The sequence below is a fragment of the Misgurnus anguillicaudatus genome, chromosome 2, assembly GCF_027580225.2.
Source record: "Misgurnus anguillicaudatus chromosome 2, ASM2758022v2, whole genome shotgun sequence".
Classification (NCBI taxonomy): Eukaryota; Metazoa; Chordata; class Actinopteri; order Cypriniformes; family Cobitidae; genus Misgurnus; species Misgurnus anguillicaudatus.
This window is the reverse complement of record NC_073338.2, coordinates 30024013-30035465: the sequence shown is the minus strand read 5'-3', so window position 1 is coordinate 30035465 and position 11453 is coordinate 30024013. Positions and strand designations below refer to the sequence as shown.

Genomic DNA, 11453 nt, shown 5'->3' with positions numbered 1-11453 from the left:
TTCAATTATACTTTTAAAGTTACTGACAGTATTATAGCATACACATTTAATGCACCGTCTTAGGCACCCTGTGCAATGTCTACCTCTGTAAAAGCCTTATTGCCCTCATACCCTTCTCCTTCTCCTGTGCAGCCCTCATCACCTGTGATGACCACATCATCTTTCTCTGCACTTGTGCAGCCCTCATCACCTGTGAAGACCACATCATCGTCCTCTTCTCCTGTGCAGCCCTCATCACCTGTGAAGACCACATCATCGTCCTCTGCACTTGTGCAGCCCTCATCACCTGTGAAGACCACATCATCGTCCTCTGCACTTGTGCAGCCCTCATCACCTGTGAAGACCACATCATCGTCCTCTTCTCCTGTGCAGCCCTCATCACCTGTGAAGACCACATCATCTTCCTCTGCACTTGTGCAGCCCTCATCATCTGTGATGACCACATCATCGTCCTCTACTCCTGTGCAGCCCTCATCACCTGTGATGACCACATCATCGTCCTCTGCACTTGTGCAGCCCTCATCACCTGTGATGACCACATCATCGTCCTCTGCACTTGTGCAGCCCTCATCACCTGTGAAGACCACATCATCGTCCTCTGCACTTGTGCAGCCCTCATCATCTGTGATGACCACATCATCGTCCTCTTCTCCTGTGCATCCCTCTACACCCTTGCCCTGTGCTGCTTCCACCCCTGTGATTTCCTCATCACAGGTGTCTGAGACACTATCTTTAATGGAGGTGGGTAATTGAGATTAGTAAGAACTGTTTAATGTGAATTCACAGACCTAATATTATTATCATCTATGTCATGGTGCAAAAAGATTTTATGATACAGTTGTATTGTACAGAGTTTCTGTTTGTGATTATCAAACCGTGCCAAGTGTGCCATCTACTAAGGCCTTATTTGCTAAGCTACAGTTTGAAATATATCTAGTTGAAATAACTGTTTTTTGCTCTTAAGTGTTTTATTTTTTAAATTATTATTATTTACATTTAATTATTATATACAATTTTATGTACATTAGTTTTGTTTGTTCTTTTTTCAGATGCACTCATTAAGGCAATCAAGAAAAAGACAGGTTTGTAATTAACCATGCACTTTATATGCTTAAATGAGTTCCTCTTGTTGAAAATCAGTTGGATTCTGGCAGTTGTCTATCCCATTAAGCAAGTTTTTAAACATTTAGTTAAAGAAATAATTTTGCATGATTTAAGTAAGTGTAACATTTTTCTCATTTAGTATTCTGGGAGTGCCTACAGTGATTCAGATGTTACGGACTACAGTGATGTTGACTACATACCCCAGTTCAGCTCAGATGAATCAGATGGAAGTGCTTCTGGACAAAGCAAGGCTGAAAGGAGTTCAGATGGATCAAACAATAAGTCTGAATGTAGTGATCCTAGACCCAACAAACGTTTAAGACATACTAAATCACCCCTTTCAAAAAGGAAAGCTGAAGAGGCAGGTAGTTCATCTGCCAAATGTATGACAGCAGTGTCATCAAAAAGGATGAAATGCCAAACTGAAGAGACCGAAACCTCATCTGACAAAAAGACTTTGGTTCAGTCAATGCCATCACCACAAAAAAAGAGCAGGTCATATAACAAAAAACAGTATTGCCTTTATTGCTCTAAGCCATATGCAAAAATGGCAAGACACCTTGAGTTTGTACATCGCAATGAAGTAGAGGTTGCAAAGGCTGTAGCTTTCCCAAAACGTTCCAAAGAACGAAGAGTCCAGTTAAACCTTCTTAGAAAAAAGGGCAACTTTGCTCACAACACAGATGTGGTGAGAAAAGGGGAAGGTGAGATGATTGCCTGCTACCGTCCAAAAAAGTGCAAAAACCCCAAAGAATTTATCCACTGTATTCACTGTCAAGGCCTTTACAACAAGCTCAGCCTATGGAAACACATTAAAAACTGTCCACTTAAACCGAAGGATGATGAAGCTCAGGGCAGAAAAAGAGTAAGATCTCTTTGTGCCCTAAAAACACCTGTTGGCTTAGAGGTGAGTAAAGGTTTCAAGAAAGTACTTTCCCTGATGAACTATGACGAAGTTTCAAGGGTGATTCATAGTGACAGATGCATCATGCAACTGGGAGAGCACATGTTTAACAGGATGGGATCTGATGTGACCAAACATGACTACATCCGACAGAAAATGAGAGAAGTTGGCAGACTTCTTCTTGAAGCAAGAAGGATAACCCCACTGAAAACAATGGAGGACTTCATGATACCAGCAAACTTCAAACATGTCATATCAGCTGTGAAAGTTGTGTCTGGCTTTGACGAAGAGAAGAACTCTTACCGCATTCCCTCTTTAGCCCTCAAACTTGGACATTCTTTAAAAAAGATCTGTAGCATTGTTGAAAGTAATGCGATGATGTATGGAGACCATGAGCGTGCTGAGTGTGCTCGAGACTTCAGAAAAGTACACCAAGCAAGGTGGAATGAATACATTTCTGCTGGTGCTATAACTACATTGAAGGAAGCCAAGTGGAATGCACCACAGATCATTCCTTTCACTCAGGATGTCAAAGTCCTGCACGCACATCTAGAAAAGAAACGGGATAAATTCCTTAATAAACTTAAAAACTGCCCCTCTGCAGACAGCTATGCTGCTTTGGCCAAAGTCACACTCTCCCAAGTTATCCTGTTCAATAGACGAAGAGAAGGTGAGGTGTCACGGATGCTTTTATCAGCTTTTCAAAGCCGGGATTCTTCTGAGCTGCATGAAGACATAGCCATCTGTCTTTCTGAGTTCGAGAGGAAGCTGTGTAAACACTTTACCAGAGTAGAGATCCGTGGTAAGCGAGGGAGAAAGGTCCCTGTCCTCCTCAAACCTTCATTGGTTTCTGCCATGAAGCTGCTTGTTGAAACACGTGAGGCTTGTGGTGTCCCAAATGAGAATCCTTTTATGTTTGCCAGATCTGGTGCAATGTCTGCCTACAGAGGAGGAGAGTGCATAAGTAAAGCTGCTCGTGAATGTGGCATTAAGAATCCTGAAGCTCTTTCCTCAACCAGGCTCAGGAAACACATAGCTACCATGTCAAAGATTCTCAACCTTGATGAAAATGAAGCAGATCAACTGGCTGATTTTCTCGGTCACGATATAAGGATCCACAGACAGTATTACCGGTTACCAGAGGGGACATTGCAGCTGGCAAAAATGAGTAAGGTCTTAATGGCAATGGAGAAAGGAACACTGTCCAGCTTTAAAGGAAAGAGACTTGATGACATTGAAATCGACCCAAATGGTATGTATGAAATTAGATTTTTGTGCGCGTCTGTGCTTTACATATTTGCAAATCTGTATCTTTCATCATCTTTTGCAAAAAATACATTGATACACAGATTCCTTTTATTGTTATAGAGCAACTTGAGGCCGAAGGTGATTCAATGTCAAGTGATGAAGAGGATTGTAGTGACCTGCCTCAGACAACATCACCAGTACCAGCAGAGACTGATCAACCATCTGCTTCCCAGAAAGATCAAGGTAAAAAAAATCTTTAAACTACACAAACAGCAAGAAATGGCAAACCCTGAATTACTAAATACAATACCTATAGGCAACAGTAGCAAGACAGGAGCTTTTCAAAATTTGAGTTTGTTGTACAGTCAGTTTGAAGAAATAGATAAACATATATTATGTGATTTGTCATTTATTCACTAAGGCTGCGTTTACATTTTGCATTAACATGCGATCTCGGTGATCCGTTCACGCAGATCCGATCATTCGTATATCAGGACACGGCGCGTTTACATTTGTCACATAAATGTGGCTTCTGTATCTGGATGTGTGACCTGATCCCGTGCGGGGAGACGCGCGCTGGGTGGATAGCTGTCAATCAAAATGGGTACAGCTGTCCTTAGCCACATGATTTAGGGTTTTCGCGCTAACCGCAATCCCGTATTGTACAGTGCTACTGAGAAGCCAACAGCAGAGAATAACTAGCAACCCCAACAACTGTGATGTTCACATTTTAAGCGTTATATTTTTTAGCTTTAAAAGCCTTCTCTTTAAAAGCCTTTATAGCGTCCGCACCGCGGATGAATATCCTGTTTTTACCTAAACTTGACTTTCACCCGCATGCTTTAAATCAACAACAAAATCCGCGTGAAACATGACCGACTCCACTGTTTTATTCTGCCTTAATAAAGGGCTTTTGGCTCTGCCTGAACTTATATGTACATTTATATTTTAACCATAAACTGTTGTTAGTTATGTTTCCTGGTAATTTTAATATGATTTAATTAAAAGAGCTAACAATTTCCTAAATTTCCTGTTCATAGTGCGTAAGAAGTAATGTAATTACAAACACATATAAGTAACCTTGCATAAAACCAACACTGAATAAATGTATTTGGTTAATGTTATTATGGTTTGTACGTGTTTTAAAGTAACTTAAAATGTGTTAAATGAGACAGAAACAGCCGATTGACCAGAAAGAAGCGCAACATTCACGTTGATATGTCACCATGGAAACTCAAACATTATAACGATCCTGAATTCTGCCATTAAATATTAAATCTCTCTATGAATAGGAGCATATAACATATGCCTGAATAACTTAAATACAGTCAGCAGTGTTAAAATGCTTTTGAATATCGATTTATTAAGATACTTTTAAGCGTAGCTTCCATTGCTCCACAAATATGAATGTATGCGTCTCTCACCTGCGCTCCATGACCTAACGACAGCTGTGAGAGGAGATGATAGTGGGCGGGTTTTTTTGTGACGTTGACCTGTAAATGCAGATACGATGGCTGGATTGCGTTTACATTACACTGAGATCCGATCACAATGCGTCCTCGACTACCTCTGCATCAGGACACACAGATCAGATAACATTCAGATCACAGACGCGTTTACACTTGTCTTTTCAATGTGTATGTGGACAACATCCGGATACAGGTCGCATGTTAATGCCAAGTGTAAACGCAACCGCCTTCTGCCTACACTGTTATGTGAAAAACCTGCAATGAAATTCACATACACAGTATGATTTTTATTTACATTGTTATATTTAAATGCATCAATGCAGAATACTTAATTATAAAAAGGATTTTACTATACAGCTGTAATATGGTAAATTGGGTATATACAGTCTTGTTCAAAATAATAGCAGTACAATGTGACTAACCAGAATAATCAAGGTTTTTAGTATATTTTTTATTGCTACGTGGCAAACAAGTTACCAGTAGGTTCAGTAGATTCTCAGAATACAAACAAGACCCAGCATTCATGATATGCACACTCTTAAGGCTGTGCAATTGGGGTATTAGTTGAAAGGGGTGTGTTCAAAAAAATAGCAGTGTCTACCTTTGACTGTACAAATTCAAAACTATTTTGTACAAACATTTTTTTTTCTGTGATTTAGCAATCCTGTGAATCACTAAACTAATATTTAGTTGTATGACCACAGTTTTTAAAAACTGCTTGACATCTGTGTGGCATGGAGTCAACCAACTTGTGGCACCTCTCAGCTGTTATTCCACTCCATGATTCTTTAACAACATTCCACAATTCATTCACATTTCTTGGTTTTGCTTCAGAAACAGCTTTTTTGATATCACCCCACAAGTTCTCAATTGGATTAAAGTCTGGAGATTGGGCTGGCCACTCCATAACATTAATTTTGTTGGTTTGGAACCAAGACTTTGCCCGTTTACTAGTGTGTTTTGGGTCATTGTCTTGTTGAAACAACTATTTCAAGGGGATGTCCTCTTCAGCATAGGGCAACATGACCTCTTCAAGTATTTTAACATATGCAAACTGATCCATGATCCCTGGTATGCGATAAATAGGCCCAACACCATAGTAGGACAAACATGCCCATATCATGATGCTTGCACCTCCATGCTTCACTGTCTTCACTGTGTACTGTGGCTTGAATTCAGAGTTTGGGGGTCGTCTCACAAACTGCCTGTGGACCTTGGACCCAAAAAGAACAATTTTACTCTCATCAGTCCACAAAATGTTCCTCCATTTCTCTTTAGGCCAGTTGATGTGTTTTTTGGCAAATTGTAACCTCTTCTGCACATGCCTTTTTTTTAACAGAGGGACTTTGCGGGGGATTCTTGAAAATAGCTTAGCTTCACACAGACGTCTTCTAACTGTCACAGTACTTACAGGTAACTCCAGACTGTCTTTCATCATCCTGGAGGTGATCATTGGCTGAGCCTTTGCCATTCTGGTTATTCTTCTATCCATTTTGATGGTTGTCTTCCGTTTTCTTCCACGTCTCTCTGGTTTTGCTCTCCATTTTAAGGCATTGGAGATCATTTTAGCTGAACAACCTATCATTTTTTGCACCTCTTTATAGGTTTTCCCCTCTCCAATCAACTTTTTAATCAAAGTACGCTGTTCTTCTGAACAGTGTCTTGAACGAACCATTTTCTCAGCTTTCAAATGCATGTTCAACAAGTCTTGGCTTCATCCTTAAATAGGGGCCACCTGATTCACACCTGTTTCTTCACAAAATTGATGACCTCAGTGATTGAATGCCGCACTGCTGTTTTTTTGAGCACACCCCTTTCGGCTAATTCAACTACTTGCCCAATTGCACAGCCTTAAGAGCGTGCATATCATGAATGCTGGGTCTCATTTGTTTTCTGAGAATCTACTGAACCTACTGGTAACTTGTTTGCCACGTAGCAATAAAAAAAATATACTAAAAACCTTGATTATTCTGGTTAGTCACATTGTACTGCTATTATTTTGAACAAGACTGTACAAGTCTTAAAAACAGTAATATGTGCCCCGTCACGGAAACCAGTGACACAAGTCGGCAGAACAACTTTTGAGCTAATGATAGAAAAGCATTTTTATATTTTTTGCAGAATCTGTTGAGATCACGAAGTAGCCTCTACATGTTTGATATAGCAGTATTTGTATATTTAAAAGGGTACATTTTGAGGTTGATATCTGCTTTTTTTACGCAGTTTCTAGAATGCAGTAGGTGGTGTCGTCGTCTGTGTGCATTTACATACTGGATAAGCCAGCTTTTGTTTCTTTTGTTTCTTTTGTTATTGCCCCTGCCCTCAGCGTGGCTACTTAACCTCTTCAGAAGGAGCCCCACTGTAGCCCAAACCAACCTATGTTCACTAAAATGGTTGTTTTTACCAAAAATACTCACAGTTAGGAGTCGTCTTCGTTTCATAGCTATTCGAGCTATTCAAGAAATCTTACGGAGTAGTCTAATTTCGACTCGCTCTTGCAGTACTTTGACGTCATCCGCCTGTCAGTTCTTGCAGCGCCACATGAAGTCGAACACACAAAAAAAATCACACAATGATTGTTGAATTCGTTATGTAATTGGCTACGTATTTTGTCTATCAATATTTGCCATGAAGTCATTGGCTGATGGAGGAACGATCGAGCGAGTACAGTGATATAAAGTGTTACGACGTAAATGGTCATCAGATTATATATTATAATCTATTACCAGACTTTCATTCGAAATCTGATGTAAACAATAGACTATATATTTCTATATTTCATGGCATTTGTGGACAAAAATGGTCATTGGATGATTCACACGTCTGAAACAGACTGGATGCGACTTGTGATAAACACAAAAAGTCCTGTTTATTTTTTGTCTGTTTTCATCCAGACTTCTTTCACAAAAAACGACATATGATGATAGAGCATCTGTATCTCAAAACGGCTTTACAGGGTGTATGGCTTAGCTAAATGAGATGTAAATGAGCCCTATTGTCACTCCCAGCAGAACAGAGGTGAAAATGATCCAAACTTTAAAAGGCTATATCTCCGCTTTGAGGTCTTTTGAGTTCCTACATTCAAATGGCAACAACTTCTCCAAATATGATCAGATTCCCATGTGTTACACATCGCTGGAAAGCTTAGATACTACACATTAAGAATCTGCCCCAGACTTGTGTCTCTACTTTCCGTGTTCGGTCACATATCTAAAAATTACAATGTTGGCGTTTTGGTGAAATATCAATTTCTTTTTAGTAGTGCTGCAACGACGCGTCGACGTCATCGATTACGTCGACTACGAAAATACGTCGACATGCGTAAAATGCGTCGACGCGTCACGCTGTTTACATTCATCTCGCGTAAAGTTTATCATGAAAGTTTAGCAGTGTTTTCCCACATACACTGGTTCTCTATGTGCTTGTGCGCGAGCTCTCTCTCTCCTATGCCCGCGCATGTCTTCTGTAGTAACTCTGTGTAATGGCAATTTTTTAAATTTGTGCCGAATTGTCTGCGATGTCGCGTTTATAAATCAAAATTTTAGTAACTTAGTAGTTAAAGTAACAGCTGGTTGAATTAAACACAAGGTTATTGGGTCATGTTTTGTCACTATTTTAATAGTCTTTGGGGTGGTTTCCTGGACAGAGATTAGTTTAAGCCAGGACTAGACCTTCGTTTAATTAGGAAATATAATTAGTTTAAACAAACATGCCTTACTAAAAACATTACTTGTGTGCATTTTGAGGCCAAACTAAAGGCACTGATGTATTTAAAGATATGTCAGTGGAAGATGTTTTCAGTTTGGACAGCTCTTATATTTATTTTAGTCTAGGACTAGTCTAATCCCTGTCTGGAAAAACGGCTCTATATGTCTGACAACAGAACAGATAATATGTGAAAATAGCATTCAGTTGTGTTAAAATACAATAAAACAACCAATGACTGTCAGATCCGACAGAGAGTAGAAAACAGATTATCCAACAGATTAAATAGCTAATCAAAAAAAGAACACTTTATTAATAAAAAAAAATTGTTAGAGTAGTCGACTAATCGGAAAAATAATCGCTAGATTAGTCGACAGAAGAAATAGTCGTTAGTTGCAGCTCTACTTTTTAGTGATCTGGCTCCCAACTGCATGAATATTGCTTTTCAAGCTACTTTGTTTGAACTTGAAATGTCAAAGTTCAATATCTATGTAGATGTTCCTCTGTGTGGCCAGGTTATGTTTCCTCATGTCATATTCTCTAGGGGCTAGGCTTCATTTATATGGGTTTAATATTTAAATTACTATAGTTTTCATTCGCCACATTTATCAACACCCATTCATTTGTGTGATGGAATTGGCCACATGAAAGTTTAATGAATCACACATGAGTGGTGTTGTAAGATTGTGTTTGCGCATGGATCTGCGCTTGTTTCTACATTTGATTGATAAATAAATCCCATTGACTTTAGTTGTAATAAGGATATGATTTTTCACTTTATAGGTTCATCAATACCTCCAAAAAGAAAATGGGAAGAAGTTGAGGTAAAAGCTGTTGAAAAACACCTGATGAAGTTCATCAAGACATGCAAAGTTCCTGGTAAGCAAGACTGCGAGAGATGCATTCAAGCAGAGCCAGAAGCCTTGAAGGAACGTACTTGGACTGGTGTGAAAAATTATGTGAGAAACAGGATCACCACTTTAAAAAAACAGGGTGGATTATAGGGGAGCAAATAAAAAACACATTTCTTTTTACTGTAAAAAAACAGAGCATGGTGAGGAAAAGTTGCCATGTTACAAAAACATAAAATAATGAATGCCTTTTCTAGAATAACTTTTTAACATGTTTAGGGCTGCAAAATGATGAATTATGACTAATCGTTTGCAGAATAAAAGTTTTTTTTTACATCATGTGTGTGTATACTGTGTATAATAATTATCTATATATAAATACACACACATGCATGTTTATATGTAATTTATAATATATAAACACTTAAAATATAAATAGATTTTGTTTCTTCAAATTATACATTCATGTGTGTGTATGAGCTACATGATTGTTATACGCAGTACACACATATATGATGTGAACAAAAGCTTTTCTTCTGCAAACGATTCATCATTTTGTATGTTTGTAATATATAATAGGTTCCTTTCAGACAAACTATATTTATAGTTTACACATCATGCTCTGTTTTTTAAAAAATGAGTGAAAATAGTAAGGAAGAGTAAAGGTGTATGAAGAGGGAGAATTTGTTTGAGTACAGGAGGAAACAGAATATTAATGAGGATGAGGTAAGCAAGACAGGAGAAGAGAGAGGATTGAATGTAATGGTTAGACGATAATTTCTGTAAAAAGCCGAGGAAAGCAAAAAGAACAAGCTGAACTGACAAATTTCTAATTTTCATTCTTTGTTTACATGCATGTTTACATGTTGTTATATGTTTACATGTTGCTATTTTTTTCTGTCAACATATTCTGTTCTATATGCACTTTTAAAATATGTCAGTATTGTTTATTTCCTTTAATTGTAATTACAATTGTTCAATGTAGACAGAAGTTAATTGAGTGAACTGAAAGTAAAGAGATAAAAGGAGAAGCAAAGATAAAAGAGAAGAGGGAGGAGCAAAAGGAAAGTGAAGTGGGAGGAGCAAGGTAGAAGGCAAGAAAGTAAAGGTGAAGAAAAGAGTGAAAGAGTTCATATCAGTTTCAGTGATTATACTGTCCTATATTTTATACTGACACTTTTATTGGCAAACTAAAATGCACTTAACTTTTAAGTAACTGTGTTTATGGTTAAGTGCTGTTACTGATATTGCCTAAAACTTCTGACATTTATAGCATGCATTTGCATGGTAAATAAATGGTTTGGAAGTCATTTTTCCTTGTTTTCTTGTAGTCCTCAAAGTGACTTAAAATCTGAGTTTGTGTATGACCAGAGACCCTGAAGTGACCTAAAATCTGAGTTTGTGTATCAACCAAAGTCCTCAAAGTGACTTAAAATCTGAGTTTGTGTATCAACCAAAGTCCTCAAAGTGACTTAAAATCTGAGTTTGTGTATCAACCAAAGTCCTCAAAGTGACTTAAAATCTGAGTTTGTGTATCAACCAAAGTCCTCAAAGTGACTTAAAATCTGAGTTTGTGTATCAACCAAAGTCCTCAAAGTGACTTAAAATCTGAGTTTGTGTATCAACCAAAGTCCTCAAAGTGACTTAAAATCTGAGTTTGTGTATCAACCAAAGTCCTCAAAGTGACTTAAAATCTGAGTTTGTGTATCAACCAAAGTCCCCAAAGTGACTTAAAATCTGACTTTGTGTATCAACCAAAGTCCTCAAAGTGACTTAAAATCTGAGTTTGTGTATCAACCAAAGTCCCCAAAGTGACTTAAAATCTGACTTTGTGTATCAACCAAAGTCCCCAAAGTGACTTAAAATCTGACTTTGTGTATCAACCAAAGTCCCCAAAGTGACTTAAAATCTGACTTTGTGTATCAACCAAAGACCCCAAAGTGACTTAAAATCTGAGTTTGTGTATCAACCAAAGTCCCCAAAGTAACTTAAAATCTGACTTTGTGTATTAACCAAAGTCCCCAAAGTGACTTAAAATCTGACTTTGTGTATCAACCAAAGTCCTCAAAGTGACTTAAAATCTGAGATTGTGTATCAACCAAAGTCCCAAAATTGACTTAAAATCTGACTTTGTGTTTCAACAAAGTCCCCAAAGTGACTTAAAATCTGAGT

The 11453-nt window shown here is 38.1% G+C and overlaps 2 protein-coding genes across 3 annotated transcripts in view; one reads left to right on the top strand and one right to left on the bottom strand.

The window, feature by feature from the left end:
• The window catches only part of ntng1b (netrin g1b), a 109409-nt gene that overhangs the window by 74994 nt on the left and 22962 nt on the right, over positions 1-11453 (bottom strand). The window lies entirely within an intron of this gene.
• Positions 76-10591, top strand: LOC141369776 (uncharacterized). The gene is made up of 5 exons (XM_073876487.1): positions 76-741; positions 1050-1082; positions 1244-3260; positions 3377-3499; positions 9214-10591. Exons 1-5 carry the CDS (start codon positions 76-78, stop codon positions 9432-9434), a joined length of 3060 nt encoding a protein of 1019 aa, XP_073732588.1. The 3' UTR covers positions 9435-10591.

What these genes read in the sequence shown, in the direction of transcription:
- LOC141369776 (XM_073876487.1), top strand. Translation starts at nt 76, where the DNA reads ATGTCTACCTCTGTAAAAGCCTTATTGCCCTCATACCCTTCTCCTTCT. An exon ending in CATTGAAATCGACCCAAATG is followed by an intron (nt 3,261 to 3,376) that starts GTATGTATGAAA and finishes TTATTGTTATAG; the next exon opens with AGCAACTTGAGGCCGAAGGT. An exon ending in TGCTTCCCAGAAAGATCAAG is followed by an intron (nt 3,500 to 9,213) that starts GTAAAAAAAATC and finishes TTCACTTTATAG; the next exon opens with GTTCATCAATACCTCCAAAA.